This window comes from Acyrthosiphon pisum, chromosome X, assembly GCF_005508785.2.
Source record: "Acyrthosiphon pisum isolate AL4f chromosome X, pea_aphid_22Mar2018_4r6ur, whole genome shotgun sequence".
Taxonomy (NCBI): domain Eukaryota; kingdom Metazoa; phylum Arthropoda; class Insecta; order Hemiptera; family Aphididae; genus Acyrthosiphon; species Acyrthosiphon pisum.
The window spans coordinates 57,559,851-57,586,926 of record NC_042493.1 but is presented as its reverse complement, the minus strand read 5'-3'; the positions used below and the strand labels follow the sequence as shown (position 1 = coordinate 57,586,926).

General features: G+C 27.7%; 1 protein-coding gene across 1 annotated transcript in view; it reads right to left on the bottom strand.

Moving 5' to 3' along the window:
- Positions 1–406: 406 nt before the first annotated feature.
- The window catches only part of LOC100574916, a 44,596-nt gene continuing 17,926 nt past the window's right edge, over positions 407–27,076 (bottom strand). The window contains exons 2-4 of the mRNA XM_003244902.4: positions 9,318–9,709; positions 4,727–5,147; positions 407–1,863 (exon numbers count right to left, since the gene is read on the bottom strand). Of these exons, the coding sequence (XP_003244950.3) occupies positions 1,819–1,863; positions 4,727–5,147; positions 9,318–9,709 (858 nt within the window). The 3' untranslated portion in view covers positions 407–1,818. The remainder of the gene's footprint in view (positions 1,864–4,726; positions 5,148–9,317; positions 9,710–27,076) is intronic.

Here is a 27,076-nt window from a genome sequence, read left to right as displayed (position 1 = left end):
ACTAGCTGATTATAATAAAATGCAGTCAAGTTGAAATATTACATCGTGTCATGCGATCGTTCACAGTTATCGCAGACCGTATTGCGAACAGTCTTGCCAGAAAACGCGAGCGCTTCATTGCCATTTTTATGATACTTCGATATTATGTTTTTCAAAATTAGCTACTGTACTACTCCATCCATTCGTCGTTTTATTGCGACATGTGAGTGTGTACCTATATTGTTGTAGGGTACTGAGCGGTGCACTCAGGTCGTTTGGAAATAAAAGTTCGAAGTAGTTACGTAGTATTATGCACCAATAAGTACTGTACCCACTTCTGCATATTATATTTTGTTTTTTTGACTTGAGCTTTCGAGATTTGTGATGAGAGTTTATGCATGTTATGCTTTGATATTTTACATTTTTACGATATTATTTGGCTGTGAGAAAATAATATTTTTTGTATTTTAACTGTCCAATACCGGATTAGCGCTGACTAAAATGCAACTAAAAACAAAAAAACTAGATTATCCGATTCAAATTATTATATTCAATTTTATTCAGGAAATATAAGCATATCATATACTTAATTGCGATTTGAAGGATTAAACTGTTAAAACTATTGAGAGAAATTAGTATTTAATAATATTTTTCATCACTTGTTTTAAAAACATTTAAGTATCTATATATAGTTACTAGTTTAGGGGAATATTTAAATCACAAATTTAGACGATTCGGAGGTGTTTATATGTATTGTAATGTTATTTTAATAAAAACATTGAGATTAAATTTTTTAAACTTTTGAAATATTATGGAAATATATGGACAATTCATTTTTCCTGTAGAATCTTTAAATATGGATTTTAACGTAGTAATTTCGTAATTTCTTAAATTAGTTGGAATTTATGAATCTTTGTATTTTATATTACCTATTTAACATACTATTTTCTTGGTTGATATTTATTCAGACTTCATTTTACAAAATTACTTATAAACATTTTTATCTATTTATAATAAAATAAATTGTAAAAGTATCAAACAAATCATTTTAATTATATATTTTATGATTAGTCAAGATTGACAAAGGAAAGAATGCGGAATCATCTCAAAGAACCAACTATTAGTATTTTACTCGAACATTCTATTTGTAAAAGTCTAATGTGGACGATTAAAACGGAACACTAAACACATCTCTGTTTTGAAATTTAATTAAAAATTAAATGTTTAACCAAATAATTCATGAAGGACCTTAGAATTGTTCACAGGTAATAAGTTTTAAGTTTTAATAATAATCATCAACGTCAGAAAAATAAAAACTAAGCAAGTACCTATACACTTTTATATCTTAAAATTAAATATTGGTCATAGTTGTGTGTATGTAAGAGTATTATCTTAACTCTATAATATTTATATATTATATGATGCTGTTATATTTGTATTACCTACGTTTTTAATAACAATTCAACTAATAATTATTCTATTTCCATTTGATTATGTGTATGTTCATAATACGTAACAATGTTATATTATTAAGAAACAGAGCTTTAACAGGCATTCAAAATTATTAATAATTTACAAAAGATAGGAAAAACATATTAGTTATTAGCTTAAAATATAATCAATATAAAAGAACAATAAGTGTCTATACTTACCTTAATCTTGTTTTATTTATACACAAGAATAAGCGCAACAGATCAGATAATTCATTGCCGGAAGGAAGACAAATGGTTAGTTTCTGTGAATGGACGTAGGATTTGCTTTGAATATATATGAACATAATATTGTGTACCTATAGGTATTCTGGGCTTTACTGTTGACGCAATATTGCCTTTATGACATTTACCATCTAGAATTCCATGGTTTGATAAGCGGCGAAGATTTATACTGTAAACATGAAGCAAACTGTTATTATACGATTAACAATTAATTAAAGGAACTGATTATACAATTTATTGTACATATAACATTTCTGAAGTATAGGTTGAATAAGAAGACTGAAATATTAAACTCGAAAACGTAATCAATCAAATTAAGCACTATAATAGCACTGTAGCTTTCTACAATGTTTAAACTAAGATTTATTCGACTTAATATTCATCCTTTAAATTCGGTGTATTGTTTGACGCTGTGGTGTGAATAGAACGTTTTTTCACTTTGCAGATGGAATGGGATGGAGTCAAAAATAACAGATAGGTAGCTGTTTGTAAGGAGTTTGTATAAATTATAATTTACTTAAATTATCATCTGCAGATTATATCAGCCCTTTGATCAATTTATATCATAATATCGCTACAATTATTATAATATTACCATTATTATTATAGTCACTATAGTCATACAAATAAAAAGTCTTTAGAAGAAATTTCTTTATCCCCCTCGTTTAATATGTCACTGATAATAGATGACCTAACAAGCTCTTAGCTCGTGTTAAGCATAGTTACCAGTATGGTACCTATAAATGGCCACGATAAATAATAATCAAAACTCCAATGTTAAATAATGTTTATATCTATCGTGATATTTTAGCATAAGATTTTAGTTTTTTTGAATAACAGTTTAGAAATGTAATAACTACTAATCAACGAATTTAATTCAACTAAAATAAAATTGTAAATAATCAATTTAAGTAGATAATTTTTGCACATATAGACTTTAAATGTATATGATATTTCTTTAAAATGTTGTTCATTGAAATTAATACTATTTTATTATTTTACAATTGATTCAACTATGAAAATATAAGTAACATTACAAATGTATCATTATCAACAACAAAAAATACGTAAAGAGCAGCCAAAGGGTAGGCCATATTTACTTTATGAAAACTATTTAAAATTCCATTAATTGGTATTTAAAATGTACAGATTTCCGATCTGCAAATTATATGTTAGGTTAAGCTAAATGTCCGTAACTTTGTGACAAAATCTCACGATGGACATATTTTTAACTATACGAAACTCGGAAAAACATTGAAACTTTAAAAAACGAAAATTAGAAATACTTATAGTGGTTTATTTATATTGCAAAAGTATTTATGTATGATTGATCAACGTGCATAGGTATTAAAATGTACAACTTTATTATCTGCTATAGAATCAGAATTATAAATACACTTAGATAAGTTAATTTAATATTTACTTTGTTAAAGTTAAATTAAACTGTTAATCTAAAATAAATTTCATCGACTATAGGTATACGAGTAATCTATAGAAAAAAATCGAGAGAATTCAAGTTCGTTTCAAATCATTCAACATTTTTTCACTAGTTGACATAATGTGTACCCAACAATAATCAGTGAATATTCTATATGTCTTTTGTATGGTCTAAACGGGCTGTTTGGTTGGTGGTCGCCCCTCACGGAAACATATTATGATGAAATACAGCGATTCTCGATTTTTCAGATTCCGCGCGGAGGGATGAATGTATATTGATTTTACAATGATATGTGCGGTTTTTTGTATCTTTCATCACATTTTGTGGCAGTAAAATTACATTGATTTTCTACTTCAGAATTTGTTCTGGTATAAAAGTGAATGTAACTGGGAGGTTCTGGGGGGGGGGGGGGGTAGTTTCGAGGCGTAAAGAGGAACAAAAAAAAAAATTAAGAAAAACTGAGAAGTTTTGATTTGATTGATTTTGCTTTTTTGGTAATTAAAAAATGAATGACCATAGATACTTAAATTTTTCATTAAGATTTTCAAAAATGTATGTCTCCTTTTTAGCTATTTATTAGAATGAGAAATTATAGGTTTTTTTAGTTTCTCTTCAATTATCATCGATAAAAAATTTTGATAATGTAATAGAAGGTTCCACATAAGTTGTAATTAGTGAAATAAAAAAAAAAGTTAACAAATGAACGTAGCGTAAATTAACAATACATTTTTATGACCGTTTAAAGTATTGAACCTTGACAAAAGAATTAGAATTTTGAATTAGATATTCATAATAAAATTTTTCTTTTTGTATCTAAAATTTAAATATTTAATAAGGTCAAAAAGCTTGATAATTTAATACAAGGTTCTTCAAAAATTGTTAGAATAGCAATTAAAAATATTATAGTTTATATATAAGCATGAATTTTTTATAAGTATATTTAAAGTTTAAATTGTGACTAAAATTCTTTAAAATAACGAAATTTGCTAACAATTATTAGTTAAAAATATATATACCTAAATGTTCGATTTGTATAGCTAACTAACTGAGAATTGAATATTCAAAACATGGTTTCTCATAAGTAGTTCATACTGAATGCTGAAATAAATATTTGGTGAACAATTCACCTTTAATGATTTTTAAGACAACAAAATCGATTAATCAAAAATGTATGTTACGTAAAACGTAAATATTCCCATTTAAATTGTGTACCTATATTTTTTTTTATTAGTTTATTATGAAAACATGAAATCTGATGATTTATTATTGTATATAGGTATTTCGCTCCGTTAATAATATTCTAATATTATCCTATCTGCCTCATGAATCATATTGTATTCATATCAAAATTTATCAGATCCCTGGGTCAAAATGTATGTACTTATTTTATAATTTTCTCAATTATTATAAGTAAATTGTAGTGATTGACCACAACAATGGTCTGAAAACATGTACCTATAGTACATTAACTCACGCCTCAAAATGTTGGGAACCGCTGTTCTAATATAATATAAGTGCAGTGCATTACTTATACTCTCCCATTTTAACCACCACTGTTACAATAATATATTTTATATAACAAAATTATAATTGCCTGCGGTGTAACTGTCACAGTATTGTCGATATGTTCGCCGTTTGGTTTCATGTTCATATAGTGCCCTTGTGAAAAGTGTCTGGGTCGTGACATCAATGACTCGTAGCCAGGTCGTTTTTTACCCGCAGTGCCGTTGGAAGTGACCGCCGCCGCGGTGATCGGTACGATGGAAAACGGATCATCATCACTGTCTCCCGCTTGGTAATTGTTTGTCTTCTCGTGACGCATCAGTTCTTTTAACTCTTGGAATCTATCTTTGGCTGTCAGGCGCATGGCGATAACAGGTATTTTAGTCAAGGGATGATAACCCAGACGAAATAAATTTGCTTTTCTCGTCAACTGATCATCCATGATAGCCCTCGTTGTAGTGGTCAGCCTAGCGATTTTTTCAAACGGTCTAAGTTGCCTGTAAATATGAAACCTGTAAATTCATAATAATTATATATTAAATGCGAATAATTAAACAAATTGTTACGAGTTTCGGCTATGAATTGAATACACTAAAAATTCATGAGATTCTGAATTCTGAAATATACCTAATCTATGAAAAAAAAAAAAAAAAAATGTAAGTACTTTATTCATGCACAAGTACCTATATTTATGGCTTCAAAGAAACAAATACATAATATGGGTATTATAATGAGTAATAAATGTATAAATAAAAATAAAAATATATTAATATAATAAATTATATATTATTATAAAAACAATAAATAGAAAAGCTTCATAAAATAACAACTATTTGATGAAAGGATTTAATACTTGAGTAAAATAAACTATCAGTATATTATGATAAATATTCTATTTATTTTATTATTATATTTATTATATAATTGTAAAATATAATGTCACATACAAAATGTTTTGGAAAAATATGTGATGAAACATAAAAAAAACCAAGTAAAATAAATTATTGTAGTTTCTCAAATAAGATTTTATGGTTGATTTTATCGAAAGTTTTTGAAACGTAGATATAAAATGTATTACGCCCGATTAGGCATTGCAGTCGTCAAAAGATTGTAACATAATATTTTTGGTTAAAACTAATTTATTTATTACATCAAGATCGCCTGGGAATAAAACAATATTGATCATTATTGAGAAACGTAGAACAATAATATATTATTTTTAAATATGTTAATTTGGAAAAGTGTTAAGGAATAATATTGATAGTTTCAATATTAAAGGTTGATTTAAAATAGAAAAAATGTCGATTGTTTATAATTGGAGAAATAAACGATCAATCGGAAAGGAAAATTATCAGATTCTAGTGATAAAGTAAAGATTTTAATTAGCATGGGGCTTAAAGTGAAACTACAATTTTTTATAAAGAAATATATTTGGAATATGGTTGAGAATCGTCTAAAATTCATTATAAAACATATAAATTAGTTAAGATTAAGGAGTAAGAAAAGAAATCATTAAATGGTGTTGATTCATTTATGCAAGGTACTTGGTTCAAGTCAGAGTAAATATTAACAAATAGTTCAGGAAAGCGATTGACAATAGGTACCATTGCCATTGTCAACCTAGGTTAGACCCCAAGATACATAAAACTACCTAGGTAGTTATAATATAATTATGAAAATCCCACTCGTTTAAACTAGTTCAAACCTGGGTAAGACGGGATACTCGGTAAAATGGGACATTGTATTATCTCAAAAACTAATATGTTTACACAATATCTCTTGGGGACATTTATTTTCAGTGTTTGTGAAACTTTTATTATAACGTTTCATATTAATGATAACTATGTTTCCTAGTGAAAAAACAATGTTTTTAAAAAAAAGTTGTTTGGCGATGTAAATTTATTTGCAATAAATTGTATAGCTGTTAGCTAAGTACATATGTAATTATTTCTTATAGCATTACACTATTGTTGTTGTACATTTTGTTGCGCATTTAATGGTTTCATTTTATAATACAATGCGATCAATATTTTTGATTTTAAAAATACTTAAGTAATTTAATACTCATTGAGACAAGTGGGACAAGATGTAATAGACGGAGATCGAAACCCCCCTCAAATTATTTTTCATTTTCAAAAGCTCACTTCTTATTTTGTAAAGAAATACTTTAGACCCCCCTAAAATTCAATCAAATATCCACCTATTTCGATGTTATGAACAGTTATTTATTTTTAATACCTAAAGTAATAGGATAAAATGTCTGAAAAAGGTCTATATATTATTTTATGTTATATTTATACAACACAAAAAAACAATAATGTATTTTTTCTATATGATTATAATATGTGTCTCATATATCCAACATGTCGTGTACCATTTTATCTCAATATCTGGGTAAGATGAGACACTTTGAGTAAAACAGTTCGAAAAAATCTCAATACTTTTCTAAAAAAATTTTTGGAATTATTATTTCGTATTTAGGTGTGTAGTAAGATTTTTAATGACTTCGAAATATTTTTAACATGATAAGTTATTTACTTTATTAGGGTTTGGGCATTGGGTGATCCCTATATGTATTACGGAATTCGAATATTTGCCAATAAAATAAGGTTAAAAAATTAACCAACTTAATTTCAAACCAATGATATTTTGATTTTTGTTATGGCACAATACAAATAATGCTGGACCCTAAACACACATGTCGTTATTTTGGTTTAACCACAATAACTTCTTACAATCTAATTTTTAAATTATATCAGATTGGTTAAAAATCGTGCAACGTTACCATTTATTGGGTATATTGGTATATACCCAATAAAATATATTTGATAGGTAACTATCAAATCTAAAATAATATTTGATCGTTTCTCTTGATAATCGATACCAATATCCAAATCAATATAGATAATATTATGTCGTTACCGTGCTCTTAGAAGATGCTTTTTTGGTTTACAAAACTTAACTCCAGTTTTAACTTAGGATATTTATCCAAATTCTCTGATTACATATTGAACAATACTATATCTTTGAAGGATGTCCATTTCTACCATAAATTTGCTGAACCTCCATCTGACCCACCTAGCACTACAAATTGTTCTGAATCATTTCACAAACCCTCTAACTCTAATTTTATCCACCTCATCCTTTATTTACTATGTTATTATTGACTTATTAACAATTTGGAACTAATACAAGTGGAATCATATTAAAACTAAATGAGAGAAGGGTAAAATAAAAATAAGACGTAAAGACGAAAAAGAACTAATAGATATAATTTAGTGATGAAGCGTGGAATGAGTACAGAGAAAAATATTTAAATAGAGTAAGTAGAATACCTAAAACATTTTCCATTCATTTCGAGGAATTGATTAATAATATAATATGTATTATTATTGTAACTAATTAATTTTTGTATTATTTGACATTCTTATATTATTGACATAATATGTGTATTTTTCATTTTGATTTTATAAACATTTAACAATTTTGACATTCAAATTTAATACAATTCTGGTAATATTTATATATACATAATATGTGTAGTATTGCGCGACCGTCGTTGTAACACCTCTTAACTCCATTTTTTTTTGAAAATGAGAATTTGGTACCACTGTATAGCTGTTATTATTGTGCTTAATTTTTATCTATGACTACAAATTCTATTGTGTTTTTTCCCTCCAAATAATCATTTGTAGTAATAACTCGTATCTCAGATTATATCATTGAGACCTTTGGGGTGATCTATACTTATATTATCGACACTGTTTGGAATAACACGTATCTCGTGGTTTTTTAAATTGCGTTTGACGTTGGTTGGTATAAAATGGTCTAAATTGTTGAAAATAATACAATTTAATATTTAATTATAGCTATTCTTTAAAATTAAAGTCTAACAATTACATTTTTTTTATTGGAAACAAATTTATTCAGTTTAATGTGTCTTCTGAACAATTTGAAAAAAGTGAGTTAAGAGGTGTTACAACGACGATCGCGATTGTAATGCATAATACATATTACTAATATGTAGTATTTATTATTTATGTTGATTTTACGTAAAAATTTAACTATTTTAAATTCATAATTTAATACAATATTAATAAAATTTAGATATAATATAATATATTAATATGTATATTTACTGTATAGTATATTTTATCATTAAATTAAAAATGATAAACTTTTTTCAGATTTGTCTTAAACGATCTTAAAGGATAAATAACGGCAACGTTGCATGCAAAATGGCCGCATTTGGGTTATAATCAGGGCATTAGGTTTTTTTATTTTGTAGAAAAATGTCCATAACTATTGGGGTGCAAATAGACTACTACCTATACACATAATTTTTAAATATTAAATCACAAAATACTGGTTTATAACGAGTAAAAACTGTTTTACTGAATCGTAAACAAAATGATTAATCGAGAATTCGACGAAATAAACTGTCGAGAACTGCCTAGATACATTACTAATATAAAATATTAATCGTAGTAAAATGTCAGTTCTTAACTATATGTATAATAGTAATATTCTGATAAATGTGTGTTTATTGAAACACCGTCTGAACTCGTGTAATAAGGTTATAAAAATTATTCTGATATTAAAAAAAATACACACTTCTGTACCTATATTGTTTCCTTCGGAACTAATGTTTTATTAATAATATTAATAGCATAATATATTACCTGTCTGGTATGGTTCGTTCAAACATCATTGATTTTTGTCTGTTTATGTATCTCGGCTTAATGTAATCTTCCCATGTATTAAATGCAAACGGATCGAAAGTCAGCGGTAAACTGCTAGCTGATTGTGTCAATTGATTTTGCCGCTGATAAGTGCGCCACATTAGACGCAATTCAAGGCAGCTGGGTTCGTCCAAAAAATCTTCCGGTTGGGAAATAATTTTTACCTCATTAATTACGTCTTGTCCAATTTTCGGATCAGGTTTCCGACGATCTATGACTGTTACTTTAGGACCATACATTTTGACCCTAGGATGAGTCGTACAATCCGAATACTTATTGAGTACTAATATGAGTGAGATGTACAATACGACGCTGATTTTCATCAGGTCCATCTATAAAATTAAAAACAAACATTTCATTTAATTTCTAAATATAAAATTATTAATTTCTCTAAAATTACATGTAAACGAGCATAATATGCTTGTTATAAAAAATCACGTGGTCATAAATAAATAAATTGATGAACAAAATATTTACAAATTGTTATTTAAAAGGTTTAATTAGGAATGATTATACAATATGTTTATTGTGTAGGTGCGTTTTGGTTTTATTCATGTCGTATTTTTACAATATTATAATGAGTAACGAAATTTTGTAAAGAAGAGATTAATGGAACTCAATGAATGCGACAAGCCTTGTACCTAAAAACGATTTGCCCATCAAAGCTACCATTTATTTTCGTTTGAAGAATTTATTGAATTTAGTTTTTCATTAGAAATCCAACAATATATTTTTAATTAGTAATGATAGACTTAATGGCAGCCACTAAGTACCTATATAGTATGTATATATAATATTGTATTGTTTTCAAATAAAATGATTTAAGTGTATCAACAGACGTAATTAATTAAAGTGCTGTATTTAATATAATATATTATTAGGTATTTTTATTAAATATCGAACGCAACTTAAGACTGTAATCAATTTTGATAGCGATTTTCAGAATTAATACGTATTTGTATTGAAACAAAGTACAATAAATTCAAAAATATTCATTAATACCGGTTATTGTGGTTTTTGTGTAAGTATCTACCGATTTTTATTATCATTGATAGCTACAGAACAATGCAATATAACTGTTGGCATTTCGTTTATTATTTATATTATAACGATAGAATGGTATTAATTAAGAATCTGATTAAAATAAAAAATATGCAATTGATTACGTTCAAGTATTTTCAAACTTTTTCTGTTCACGATTTAAGATAATTTTCCAATATTTCCGAGAACGTATACTAAAGTTGTTAAATTACTTATTAATTTTAACTTTTGCATTAGTGAAATTTTTCATTAAGTAAACTATTAGTTAATATGTATTAAAATTTAATTTTTTTAAAAACTTTTATTATACATTGGACTATTTACTAAATACATAATTATAAGTTAATGTGGTTGATATTAAACTATATTTTGTATACAATATATTAAGTTTGTTATTTTTATTTTATTTTTTTTTTTCAATCATATTATTATGACGTGTAACATGTTAGCAATAAAAATATGTAATTATATTATTACTATATATTTCAATAATGTGAATTGATGTTACGCAATCAAACTAGTCGTCGAGGCCAAATTAAAATCAACGAAGGAATAAATAAATAATTAAATTACTATATTGTCTTATAATATAATAGGTATTCCATCTTTTTATAGCTAAATTATCAGACAAGTATAATTTTGTTCAAGAACGGACAATATTTGCAAACGTAAGATTTGTCCAAAAGGTAAATATTTTAATGGACTTTTAGAAATTTTGGAGAATTTGTCAATAAATACTTTGGATGATTAATATAGACTTATTTGTGTTTTTTGTTATAAACATTTTAATGTTGTTATAAACAAGATAAGTCAATAATTTTATTAGTTAGATGAAAATTCAAAATGTATTTTAATTAAGTTATAAGTAAAGTTCAATTAATTATTGATATTATAGTTACAAAATAGTTTAAAACTAATAATGTATCTTTATACACGGAGACATAATTATAAACACTAACAGGTACGTTTATAAAATAATTCAATAATTATTAATTTTACTACTGTAAACACATAATATTGACTTATAGACTGGTAAAACTGATAAAACCGATAATCAAGCTGAAATAAGTATTCATTGCAAAGTGGTCTCTGAGTTACCTCGGTAACTGACTTTATTATTGACCGATTTTGGCAGTCGCAACTATAAAAAGATTGAGAAAATACACTAGGAGTCTGGTTAGAGTGACCATATTTCCAAAAAAAAAAAACCAGTTAAATCCGTTTTTATTTGGACTTACCTCTAAAAAAAAAAGATTTAATAATGTTAAATCGTTTTTTATATTATTTTTAAGATGTCTTAGGGATAACGTTCCTTTATAGTAGGAAAGGTTTGTTGTTAAAATGTGTGACAGTCGTGCGAGTTCGTAATAAAACACTGTGCAATATGACGTATCTATCGTGCTTATAGCTGACAATATTATTCGTCCGTACTCGATACTCGTTACATAAAAACTGTTACTCATAAGTCATAACTATTTGGATTCAATTGTAAACGTATTTTATTGTATTTATTTCGTGCACAGGTTTTTTTTCGTGTAGTCAGGTATAATAATAACACGGGCACTATCTTTTTAAACGAGATAAAATGCGTCCCGTTTGAAGTTTGTTTATTTATTTTAGAACAAGATGACACGAATAAACGATGCTTGAAATGAGACATACTATGGTCACCATAGTATACACTGCACTAAACTGGGTCATGCAATTAAACAATTAATGGTTTAATAGTTTAATTGAAAGTAGTAGGATACTTTCTCCTAATTGAAAACTTCTGAAAAAGTAATACAAATTAAACTCAGACCTATAATTTGAAACGAAAATATGCTGCGTTCACATGTCATGCTGGGTTTAGACTTTCAAATATATTTACTAACTTACATAATTTATTAGTTTATGAAAACAAATAAAAACCAGTTAACCGGTATACACGACTATAAACATAGCGGATTATACTATTACAGTATACGTTTGTACCTTTTTCAGAATTTATGATTCAGCTTAATTTTTTTTCCAAATTGTAATAGTGCGTTAACATATTTTACTAACAATAACATTAGTTACACACTAATGCAAGCCTGGGCATAAACGCGTTAAAAAGTTAAAAGTTAAGTTAATTTTAACTTTTAACTTAACTTTTTTAAATTTCATTTTCATTAACTTAATTTTTAACTTAACTTATTTTAATTGATATTAACTTAATAAATAACGAGTTACTTTTAATCAAATTCAAGTTAAGTTAATTTATAAATAATTAAATAATAAAAATAAAAATTATTGTTGATATTACATAACCATTTACTAGAATAGGGAATAACAAATATAGTTAAATCAATTTCTTAAATAAATATTTATAAATATAAATATTTTACTGAAGTATAAAGTTGGCTATATTCTCTAACAGTTATAGACTTTTAGTACCTTGAAAAAGTATTCAGAGTTTAAAATTAAGTACATTCTTAAATACCATGTTATTTTTATTTAATAATTTAAAAAAAATGTATAGTACTTATCTGTATTAGTGTATTAATAAATCAAAAGGTTGTATTTGTTTTGGCATTTTCAATTTCGTATTTTTTTCGTACTTACTTCATAATTCTATTAATTTAGTACCCATGTATAGAAAAGCTATTGGCTATTTCCTGTGTTCAATAATATTTATGATTTTTATTATTTAAACCATATTACTGGGTGGTATTTATAAAGATATTATAAAAAAAAAAAAAATAATAACTTAACTTAACTTGAGTTAATAAGTTAATTGAAAATATTCATATAACTTTTAACTGAACTGAGTTAAAAAAAAAATTAGGTTAACTTTTAACTATTAACTGAGTTAAAATGTTTTACATTAACTTAACTTCACTAAGTTAAAAATTATCATCAACTTGCCCAGGCTTACACTAATGTCACAGGTGGAATAATTACCATTTGGACTGAATAATTTTAACTCTCAAAAGTTGAAAATATGTGATGAAAGTGCAATCCGCAAAGTGAAATCATAGTATTTTATTATTGAAGGATCTGGCGATAATGAAGCATGAAAGTTATCAGTGTACCTAAATAGCCTATCTCAAACGCCGTGTGATTGAATTAATACAATAACTGATTAATTCACATATATAAATACTATATATTTTTACCCATATTGTACTATTATCGAATTAGCACACGGCGAATTCCATTATTTTATTTAGTTTGATTTTTCTAAACGAAAATTATTCTAAGTATCTATCAAATATAATTAGGAGTATGTAAAAGCAAAGGAATTGTCAAGGTTTTATCATATAATTTCTGAACAATAGGTAATCTGGCATTACTAAACTATGCTTTTATATTAAGATGTTTAAAATAATAATAATAATACCTAACTTACTAAATAAAAATAAACGGTAAACTCTGATATGCGTATATGGATTACATGCTATATAAATTCTAGGTGTATAAGAATAATTGTTTTTTAATGTTATTTTTTTTTTGCACGCTTAAAGCTATTAAAGTAAGTCCGACTGCACAAAGTGATTTAAAATAAAAAATAAATATATATATATATATATATATTTATTTCAAGATTCGATTTCAAAGAACACAATAATAAGTTCTTAGACTGTTATTGTACAGCGATAAAAGCGTTTTGAGAAAATAATAAAGAAGAAAAAAAAGTTTTAAAATAAAGGTTTATGTGGAGTTATAATATTATTTATGAATACTGCCACGATCGTCCGGTGGCTGTACGTAAAAACGACACGTAGCCATTTATTGATATCGAAAAATACGGTGGATTTTTGTTTATAAATAACAAATATAAAATGCAAAAGCGCAAAGACGCTAAGGTCACCGCCCACTCATCTACAGGAATTGCTGACTTCTCAATTCAGATCCTGTCAGCGGTCACATTTTTAATAATACGCAAAATAAATATAGCGTGTGAAAATATTCTTGAAGATACGCATATTTTATTTGTAATAATCAATTCAGGTTTACAGCAACGATTCAGGGAATATTATTCAAGTTAATTCTTCGACAAAAATGTAACAACATGTTTCACAATATTATATTACCAAGTTAATTATAACATCTCATTAAAATTAATTTATAATAAACTCGAGTTATTTATAATTTTAAAGTTAAAATTAATATGATATTGCTATCATCTATACCATTCTGTGATTTTTACACACGAAAAGGGTATGTATCTATATTATCATATAACATATTATAATATTATAATATATCTAAATATTATATTGCCACGGACGATAACGGAAAGGGGTCAATAAGGATAGTGTTGTACTCATGAACGCAAAATTAACTAAAACATACCTAATTTTATAAGCAAAACTACATCAATACGCTGACGAACTCAGAAAATTCAACATTCCACCCAACATGAACGAAGCATTAGGGCCAGGCATCGAAAACATATCAAACATATTAGCTTTCCTAAGGAAGACCGAACTATACAATAGAATTTAAACTTTTTTGTTAATGACAATCAGAAACCACTTATTATGTACCTATATTTTATAAAAATTAATAACCTCTGTTGTTGATGTTTTTTTAGCTCAATAATAAAAAAAAAAAACTACATTAAAATGCGGATAATTTTTTACTAAATAACTTTAAAGGTAGGTATAGTGATGTTAAACAGACGCTACAGAGCTACATCGATGACATTATTTAGTGTTTACTATTTTACCGTATAGGCGTATAGCTCAGTCACTTATAAGTTATAATGCAATTTAATAACGAGAACGTTTCTTTCTTAGTTTGTAAACTGAAAGCTGTAACGGTACACCATCCATCAAAAACAGTTCTTTTCAGGACTAACACAAATCGACCAATCAGAACGCACCATACACAAAATAGCAGTAATCAGAGACCTTTTACTAAATAAAAGGTCTCTGAGATACAACAATGACCTAAGGGGTACGGCTATGAATAGGGGAGGTCAGGAGGAAGACAACAAGACTCTCCCCACAGCAATAACTCAAAAAACCAACGAGCAACACCAAAACCCGCAACGACCGTAAACACAAACAACACGACGGCCAACGCAGTAGTTTGCTAGTCGGTACGGCGCACGGGTTATATACCGGCTGTATTCTATAACCAAAGGGCACCTTCTTCACTCAGTATAATTTCTTCGACCAAACACTCAACACAATACGAAGAATAGAAGGACTGACGGAGCGAACATCTACAGGACGCAGCAAAGAGAACACCGGCGGGAAAGTCACCGACGAAGAATCATCGTACAAACCCGTGAGCAACCCGTCCGGGCATCGCCGCACTCAGTGTGTATGAGTCGACGGACCGAAGCACATTCACCGATCAAGGCGACGGGCGGTCCGACTGGACAGCGAGCCGTCCTCAACGGACAGCCGGGTACTGTGCCACCCGAGAGACCCTCAGGAGCTGCTACCTTCGCCCAGGGAACAATACGTGAAGTATTGCCCAAGGCCCGGAGACGCATCCGGCGATCCCCGGTTCATTCCAAAGAGGAGAACGCGAGAGCGTTGGACCAGAGGGACCAGCCAATCCAGGACCAGCGGCACTGCCACTGCCCACTAGACGTATCACTAGGCGCGTCTAAAACCCACTGTTCCCCCGGCCGCTTTTGAGAGCCTGCCTTCTCGGGTCAGATTCACGATAGCAGTCGCTTCGTAGCAGGACACTATCCGTGGTCGACTCCGTACCACAAACTGTACCCCCTTTGTACATAAAACGCCAATGTATAATAGGACGTAACTTATAGTGCGTCGTGTCCACACGCCGTATCTGGCAAGCCCGCTTTACGCCCGGCTGCCGGACTAGCGAACCGCCCCGCAATTACTGCTATACTGTAAATAATTAATATTGATATAGAAATAAATGAACAAGTGATACCATAAACCTCAAGTGTTGACATATTCATAAATCAACGAAAAAAGCCAGAAGGCCACTGTTTCAAAACGCTAAATAGTAAATAATATTATATTAAGTAAGTACAAAAATAAAAAAATATTATTAACTATCGTGTCATTAAGATGGAAACATCGACATACGTTCGTATAGAATATAGATTATAGACATAAGAATATTACCTTTATTATGTGAATACTCTTCTTTCGGTTTGATGTTAAATAATTTTACTCCGATTTTAGCATAGTCGAAAAAAGGATACATTTTATCAATTTCGACTTACTAATATCAAGATAAAATATCATCAGGTTTAAAAAATTGTAAGTTTTATTTTATTAATTTATCATAATACATATCGTACGTTTGTGCTTACTTAGATTTGCACTTACAAATTACAACCAAAAAATATTTCGCTTTGTTATTGAAATAATATAGCTAAAGTTATATTCATGGGTAGACTGTCAAATATAACATTAAGTAAATTTAGAGTTGTGAGTACCAAAAAAAATAACAGAATAGGCTGTGATCTCTATTTTGACCATATATAGGTAATAATTATACCACACATATATGTATGTACACATGTATACATATATACTTTTTTTTAAATACACTTTCGGATATTAGTCACAAATCATAATTTATTTTTAAACACAGTAAATCTCCCAAGACCTTGAAAGAGATACTTCTGTCATTATATCGCAAGTACTAATCTGTTCCAATAATATTAAACATTTTCGATTGGATATAATACATTTCTTGATAAATAAATTAAGATACATTTTCGGAAATAAATAAATGTTTTCAATTAAGAAAATTAATTTATGTCAGATTTGAGAATTCTAAATTAGGTATCTACTTTTTGGCGTAAATCAGAACACTGTTGACTTGATTAAGATTAGGGGGGTTTAATCTCCTTGACCGGAGGAAAGTGCCCTACTCAAATACCCAAGTAAATATAAAAAAATCGACCATAAAGATATTCAATAGTGTGTTCATATGCATTATATCATATATTAGAACACTCGAGTTATAATTGATAATTCATTGGTAAATTCAAGTACCTACACAGTTGTTGCTGGAGTTGTTTCGCATTGGAATATTTTTATATTAAAATATATTTTTTAGTTCGACTTCTTCAAGAGTTTATTTTACTTTAAATGAAAATACAAAAATTCTTAGACATTGTACAGTCCTTCATAAAAATAGTTTTTATCATGTTTCTGTTTCGAAACACAATGAGAAATAATGGTCCAATAAGCATTTCAGAAAAATGTTCATTCCCAGCAATATACAAATTGTGCAAAGTATTTCTTCTTGAAAAAAAAAACAAACAAACAATTACTGGTAAACGCGTAATGCAGTTGGAAAATCAATATCAACAAGTGGGGCATTAAAGAAGTCTAGGCAGATAATTAAACTAATGGAATATATGAAAAAATATCCAACATATAAGCCAACGAAACTTTCCAAACAATATTTTAATTTTTAATTGCACAATTTTAAACCAAATTCCCAAAAATGATTTAATTAGGTTTTATTTTAATTTATTGGTTAGTTTTAGTGCGCTGCATTATTATTAAAACAAGTATAAAATATATCACAGCCATAAGCGTTTTTGCTGATATGAATAAATTAAATCGTGAAGGTACGCCAAACTTAGCCATAATAAATTGGGAGACATCACAGAACAATGATTTATTCGTTTTCATTTTTTTGCATTGAGTCCCGTCGTTGAGAAAACAACTAAGTCGTTATAATTTATTTAACTTTAGTTCCCAGTTCCGATAGGCTGCAGAGGCCATAAATAAAATTGATAATCGGCGCAAAAACTGAGACCATGTTTCGCTATGTCAAAATAATTGTCAGGCCCGCGGGCACACCAGGGTTCGCTTCTTATCAATGTGTAAAATGCGGTGAATCAAGTTTATAATCTTGGTCTTCTCTAAGTATGTGTACTACATATTACGTAATATAACAGCCTCCTGGAAATGCAACCCATCTGTTTACAAGTTTCTGGTACAGCTGTGTGTAATGGTCTGCGAAACCAAACATTTCAAAACTTCAAGTAAAATCAAGTTTATGTATGGTTGTTCTTACTTCTTTGTAAACTTATTTTGGAATCGAGCGAGGATTTTTTTTATAAAAGAAAATTTTTTCTTGGACGGTAAATAAAATAAGTTTAAAAAGTCGTATAGGTACACATAAGATCACTTCCCTACATATTTAATATTAATAGGTTATTTGAAAAATATTTGTTGCTCTTAATAATTAATATATAAGCAAATATTATTTTAAAATGTAATCATAATTTATATACTATATATAAGAAAAATATTAATTTCACTTTGTCTGAATGTCTAAATGGCAAAAGTCATTTGGTCTTAGAAGCTCGTTTAATACAGATATTAAGATATGTATAGATTTAAAAATTAATATTAACCTATTTCGAAATTATCATCATTAGAAGAGTAGTATACTGTATGCTTAAGTTAATCTAAATCTCCGTGTTGTTTTGTATAGTGCGTACCTACTTGCTATCATATCTATGTTATGTTATTGTAAAAATGTACTGTTACATTCAAATCGCCACAGTCTCTTCTTATCACGATGTAAGTACAAACCTAATGTTTAGTACTACACCGCCAAATCAAGGAAAACTTAAAGAAATTTTGCAGAAATAATCAAATTTGTTATATTTATATGTAATATTTTCCATAAAATAAACTAAATTATCAAATTATCTGTTTGATTGACTAGTAATTTTTTTAAGTTTAATTGTGAAATCTGAATATTATATTTTTAACTATAAATGTATTTATGATTTTTTTATATTAATTTTAATTATATAATTACCCATAAATATTCATCATTAGTTACTACGTATATAAAATAAAATGAATTAATACATTTCAATTAAAAATAATTCATCTTCTCAGCTTCGAGTATAAAATCGTATCCGCATATATATACCACCACCTCGCTATACGTGATCCCTCCTTGCAAAACGTTACTTATAAGTATTATGCGTAGGTATAACACGATTTGTTATGTTAATGGCACGATTTGACACTATAATAATTTTGGCAAATCGTGCCAAATGGTGACACATATTAATTTGTACATATATATGTATATATATAAAAAATGTACGAATATGTATGTTATTATCCTATCCGTGCGCTGAATACGCGATTATAGTGCCTACCCATATCATATGAAAAACCATCCATTTCCCCACTCGGTAAATATACATAATATTTTCAACAATTTAATAAAAATAATAATTATATCTGTTACAATAAATGGACTGCGATAGTATATATTAACATTAAGGTGTTAAATTTCTGACAGAAAAAACTGTGTTCAGACAGTTGAGTTTTTAAGGGATATAAGTAAAGATATTTTTAACGAATTGTTTGTGAAAAATGTAAATACAATATTATTTAAAGTACGTATTATATGGATGGTTCCACGTCGTGTTCTTTGTTGGTTGTTCCATGAATACGAAATTACATAGAAAATTCATTAAAACATATCCACACATATCGACTGACATGCATTATACATATCCGTTTTCGAATATATTTTATATTTATTTTACAATTTAAGTTACAAGAAATTATTTTTAAACAGTTTTAACATTCCTTTATTATGCACTATTTTGAAAAATAGATCAGACGTTTCAGAAGAATATTGTTTATTTTAAATTGTGTAACTCTCGAACTACTAGTCTCTAAAATTACTTTTAACCGTGTAAGCACTGTTCACCCCAGGTATAATTTTACAATAAAAATTAAAAAGTTTAACTTCCTCACAGTTCCTCTAGCACAGTATTTTTTCTCTCTCCGACCTTCGTGCAGCATATTGCCATTTGGCAAATCCAACCCTGTGTTGGTTGCTATTTAGTTTTAGATTGAGTTGACCTATTATCAAACTTAAAGTTAAGAACATTACCAGCTATATTCTTACGTTAGATTTTTCCCGATATTTAAATTTTGTATGCTAGTACCTATGTAAAATGTTAAAATTAATAATGATCATAACTAGCGTATTAAAATTTGATAATAGGTAAATTCACACTAATACTATAGCTATACAAGGGTGTTTTTTTTTAATGCAAATTGGCTAACGATATATTAATATTATAATGCAAAAGTAACGTTTAGATTCTAATAAACATCGTGATACTTTTGACTTTGTCTGATGTATATGCCTGAGGATAGGTCTTGTAAAAGTCTCGTTGAAAACGTTGACCGAAATAATTTTTCTTCTATCCTTAAATCATAAAATTAACCCTCTAACGAGGTACCTACCTAGTACCTGCTACAATTTTAAAATTAAAATATTCTAAAATAAATCTTTAAGACAATAATTTTATTGTTATAATTATTAAAACATTGTTTAAACGCACTGCAATGTTGGATACAACTATACAAGGACTAAACTTTTAAGTATTTGGTTTTCAAATAAAACAGTTTGAATTTAAATACTTGTATACGTACCTATGTAATAAATTGTTGTGAACTAATTTATATTATAAATGAGTATTTAATTATGAATCAAACTTTCGTATTCGTTATACCTCATCTTCCTAAATCTTCAAACATTATCCTATAGATAATTTGTTGATCTTTTTAAACTATTTAATTAATTAAAATTAGGAAAATATATTATACTATAGAGTATTATTTTCGATGGCGTTCGTAATAAAAAAAGGTAAGCACAAAGCAGCACGCGTAACAATGCAAACAATATTTAACTATTTACATACATCCAACTCGACAAGGTTTAATGCATTTTGTAATAATATAATATTATAATTATAGGATAATTTAATGTTTGTCTCTATACGCAGTATACAACGTTAACAATTTAGCATATTTCCTCGGATCCGATATCTGTCCTAGCTGTCATTTCAATCTTTTGTATGGGTATTAAAATTAATACTATTTGAACCAAACAGCATATACGCTGCAACTTGGAAGTTAACCTAATTTACTTATATTACAAAAGCGGCGAGTTTTGTATTCAGAAAAATCTTGTGAATTTTATTAAGACGACGAATACTAATGCAAGTATAAATGTCCTAGAATTTATAGAATTTAATGCTACGCTTTCTATAAGATAAAACAATTTAAAAATGTTTCTCGAGAATATTTCTCGTATCGGAAGTGAAGTTCTAAAAGAAGGGATTTATAAAAGTGTTAGCATACCAAAGAACATATTATCTCATGAAACGACGGTAAAGTATTATTTCATATTAATATATTCAAATATTTAGTTTAGATTTAGATTTCACTACGAGTTTTTGAAATTGATTTCATGTTAATTTATGTTTAATGAATTATGTAAATAACTTCCTATGGTCTTCGTTTTGATACTATCTATTTGTTTTATTAACGATAAAAACTTTTTATATTTGATATTGTGAAATTTCGCAATTTACGACATTTTTAACGGTAAGAAAAAATGTTTACAACATTCTGTACGAAAAAATGGCAAAAAACTAAAAATATACAGTAACAAATTTAAACTTAAAATTTAAAAAAAGGTAGACAAGTGGTTAACGCCCTGCTGTACAGTAGTTATCAAGCATGTCGTTCTAATAGTTATGTTATATTTGAATTAAATGATAAATCATTGTTACAACAACGATTCTGAGCGGTGACGTTTAATGACCTATCATACTTGTATAAAATAATCAAATTTAATAGTTGAGAAAAAAAATTATAAAATTCGAAAATATCTCATGGCTATAACGCTATAAATTGCGTGACTTTCCGGTGAATTTTGTCTTCTTGATAGAGGTAGAAAAATGTATTGGGAACATTCTATTAAAATGTCTAAAGAAAAACTTTTATACATTTCTAACTGAAAAATAATTTAAATAATTTAAAAAAATTGTCATGGCTAAGAATAGTTCAAAAACAGTCAAAATAGTTTAAACATTTTACCATTTACAGAATATGTTTATATAACAAATTTGGTGAACATTTCAAGTGTCTAGGGTTATTCCTTTTCGAATTACAATAAAATATCAAACATTGATAGATAACAATTCATTAATTTACCGAAAATTGGAGCATTTTTACAACCCAGAATATTGCTGACAGATAGAAAAAAAACATACATCATTGTAAAATCAATACATTCTACGCTTCGCTCAGAGTCTAAAACAATAATATTATCTGATCTCTAAGACATTTAAAAAAAAAAAACTTTTTGATTTGTCTAGTTTTTGATTTTTATTTACCTATTGAAAATAGGTTTTTTAAAACATTAGACTATTAACCTGAATAAAAACTTATATAAATAATAATTATTAATAAAAACAGTAAATGGTTAGGTATGTAATTTTATTTTTTATTTTAATACATATTCGTTGAATAACACAAAGTAATGAACTGTCAATAAAGAACCTTCTGAACCTTAAAAAAATATCAGTAATTCAAAGAAAAACAATGATTTGGTACACTATTAGTAAGTAATATGAAGTAAAATGTAGGGTGAAACAGGTATCAATGTGCATCGATTTAACGTTTCATTCATTCCATTCAAATCTCGGCAATTCAAAGTTGTTTAAGTATGACTGAATGATTAATGAGAAAATTTTTTAATCGTTTACTACCTTTTCCCACTGGTTTTTTATTTGAAAAAAAAGTAGGTACCTAATTCAAGTTCAGCATTTTCCAGTGAATTTTTTGTTACGGGTCCAAACGTATCCATTATGCATAGTAAAGTATTTAATCAATTGAATAAATAAAAACATCACTAAATAATTTTGAACATAATATTACATTATCAATCTCTCTGTTTAACATCTCTCTGTTTATAAAAAAAAAAAAAAACCTCACGTTTAACATAAAAATATACAGTTAAACATACTGATATTTATATAAATTTAAAACAACGGGTCCGAATGGATATACAATAATATAACAGTGTGAACTTCCTACAACCTACATAAATCAAAACCAATTATTATTCGAAATCTATTTAAAAACCAGACAATATTATTAGTACTACATAATTGATATTTATTATTATCATTAAACATTGCATACATTGACATTCAAATTAATTATTTATATTTTTCATAACTAAATCGATTTTTTTTACCACTAGCTATTCCGAACCACTCAAAAAATCTAGCACTTAATAACTTGAAGTTTCTCATAAGTCTTTCCTAATTTGAATTATTGAGAATTATTGAATGAGCATGGTATAACTTAAAATTTTATGTCAAGTCCTTATGATCAAACATTAGGAATAATAACGAACTTGACTTTTTGTGTTCCATGCACATTAATTCAAATTCAAAGCCAATGGCATAAACGTTTAACCAACCATTGGTGGATCTAGAAGAGCAGATGTCATGCCCTAACCCTGCCTTCAAACATTTTTTTTTAGAATGCCCCCCCACAATTCAACACTTTCAAGTATATATAACAAAAAAGAAAAGAGAAAACATTTCGAATTCCTTAAAAATAACGAAACTCAAATAAAATTCCAATTTTAAAAATTCTATACTTGACTTTAAATTATTTCCTATTTATCAGCAGTGATTTCTTTTGATTTACAAGACAAATGATAAATTAAAAAAAAAATTACAAAAATGCCTTCCATCAATTTGAAAATAAATTTGCAGAAACTAAAATTTATTGAGGTAGTTTTGTATTTTAAAAATAGCAATAATTTATATAGGTAATACATTTTTAACGCACTGTGCATTTTAGATTTATAATATTATAAATTGTAATAATTGAAATGGGTAGAATTAACTCGTTTTAGTTTAAAATTCGTTTTTTTCTACGGTTGGTAAACCCTAAATGTAAAAAAAAACTCTGATGAAGTCTGGAGCAGAGTTGTATTAAATACGTCAACATTGTTGCTTGGAAATTTATAATAGGCATATGCTTTGATTAAATTAAATAGTTATGATTAAACCCCTGTGGTCCACCCATCTGAAGACGTTAAATCATATTGGCGTATCAATATTCATAGCTTAGAATGTTTTTATAATTAAACTCGTACACATCTGGTATTTTTTGTAATTATTATAGTAAGTATTAAGTATTAACCGACATACGTTTTTTTGTCCCACACAATACTCAGTGCAATGTAATACACGGTTACGCGAGCAAAAATATATTATGTGCTATTATAATAATTAATAATAATTTATAGATAATTTTAAAAGTGAAAAGTTGAATCGTTTACAATTTAATTGTCTAAAGGATAGTAATGAATTACATAATTTCTTTTTATACATATAGGTTAAGTACTACTATATAAATGTATTTTTCTAATACCGATATTTATTTCCTAGAACATCACATAATATACTATTATACTATAAAACAAAAATAAATATTTTGTTTTCTCATATTCTTATTTCGTATACTGACGAACAGTTAAATTGTATAAATAGGTTTGAAGACTTGAAAAATAAATAGTTTAAATTAGTCTCATTATTTTTAGTATTAAAAACAATAGCTTAAATAATAGTGGATGGTTTTCAGTTTCTACGTTTAATATTTTTTGGAGGACTAATAAACAATCTAATAAACTAAATTTTAATTAAGAAATTCTTATTTTAGGTTTGGAAAGCCAATTTTGTCAAAGTATTAACTTCAAACGTGTATTATATATTAATTATGTGGCTTTATGATATATTTTATGGTTTTTCATTTTTAAATTACAACAAAATAACTAAATCAATTTTTTCTAAAACTGGTGGTGTGTAATTATTCCCATTTTTCTGTAATTTATTTTATATTTCCACAAATATTTTGAAAGGTATTGTTAAAAAACTAGATGCAATTTGCTATCATTGTATATTAAGCAGGTACATTCATCGTTCTGCTAAGAATGTAAAGAGCGAACTTTTGGAATAATAAAACTCTTGAATAAGTTGTCAATTAATTTAAAAAAATCGGTGGTTTTTCATGAATTAACAATATACACAAAGTCGCTATTGTATTGTTTAATTAAATTTCCAAGAGATTATGAACACTGTACTTAAAACCTCTAACTATAATAATTTATTGTTACTTATAGGTACTTAAGTTATTATTGGTTTTTTGACACGTTAATGTTATGACTTTGAAAGAGAATACACTTATTATTTTATTCGAATAATAATTTTTCTCTTTTTTAATAACCTATCTGTCATTTTAGAATTTGTGAGCATACATCACTAGTTCTTGCTTTCTCCCATTCCTGAATCTGAAATTTCTGGCTACGCCACTAATAACTAATATAAGTGTATAACGACAATTTGCTAACGAAAACGACGTTATCTATATATTATATGCTATGTTGTATAAATACTATATATATAGTATATAATAACATACATGGGGGACGAGGTGGCCGAGCGGTCTAACGCGTCGGCTGCGGCGCTGCCGGTCGCGGTTTCGATTCTCGGCCACTGGGCGGCATTTTTCTCCGGGCAACCCCCCCCCCAGGGCATGGCAGAAACCTACGGGTGCCCCATTCGAAATTCTGCTAAAATACACCCACGTGTAACACTCACCTACCGTTCTAAGACTCATAGTACCTCCCCTCTCCCAATGGCCTAAGTTGCCGCGGGATAAAAATAATAAAAAAAAAAAATAACATACATAATATATATATATATATATATATACTATATTGTATAAATACTATATATATAGTATATAATAACATACATATTATATATATTAATAAAAATCAAATGCTTTTTGTTAGTCTGGCTAAGACTCAAAAACGGCTTGACCGATTTGGCTGATATATTCTTTGTTGTGTTCGTAAAAAAGAAAAATTTAGGAAAATTGACCGGAAATGTAGGAAACCGGGACGAATGTGAAATAGTGAAAGTAACGCCTGATAATATATTGCTCCCATGTCATAAGGTAGTCTCACAAAAAACGCCGGGTGGGATGGTTATAACTTATAATATAATATAATCGAACTGACTAACTGATCAACGTAGAGCCTAAACAATGATAGCTTGATGTACTTTCGTAGGGTAAAGTGTAGAGTTATTGGCACTGGTATAGTAATGGCACCTTGATATGTTATTATTCATAAATAATAATGTCATTGATATTTTGAGTAGTTTTTTTTTTGTTAATTAGCCACACTTGTATAGTTCAGTAATCAACGTTTGATATCAAATTTATGTTTTCAGTTATATGAATATTTTTCCCTCGAAAATTAATTCGTACCAAACGTCAAAATCAGGTAAGAAACTTCAATAATATACTGTTAATTATATCTTTTTACATAGGTATTAATTGATTGAATAGTAATCTAAATAACTTGAACTTTAGATATTCTGATTTCTTAGAATATTTTAAATGAAATATTACATACTTCAAATCAGATATAGCTCAATATTTTTTTTAATTTAGTAGGTTTGCTAACAACTGTTTTACAATTTTTCAGTTTTTTTGTTATTGGCATTGTGTGCCAATATTTGAATGAAGAGTAAACATTTTGATTTTTATTATTGACACTACTTATTTATTTATTAATACCTACCTACCACTACGTAAAAGGTGTAGTAAGAAAGCATTTTCCGAAATTCTCCTTTTAAAGCGAAGCATAAGTATTTTGAGATTCAAGATGGCCGATGAACATTTTTTAATTTTTATAAAGAACACTGTATTACTGATTCTGTGACCTTATTTCCTAGTCGACTTTTATATTGAAAATATGATATAAATAACAATACAAGTTATGACCTTCTTGTAAATATAAAATGA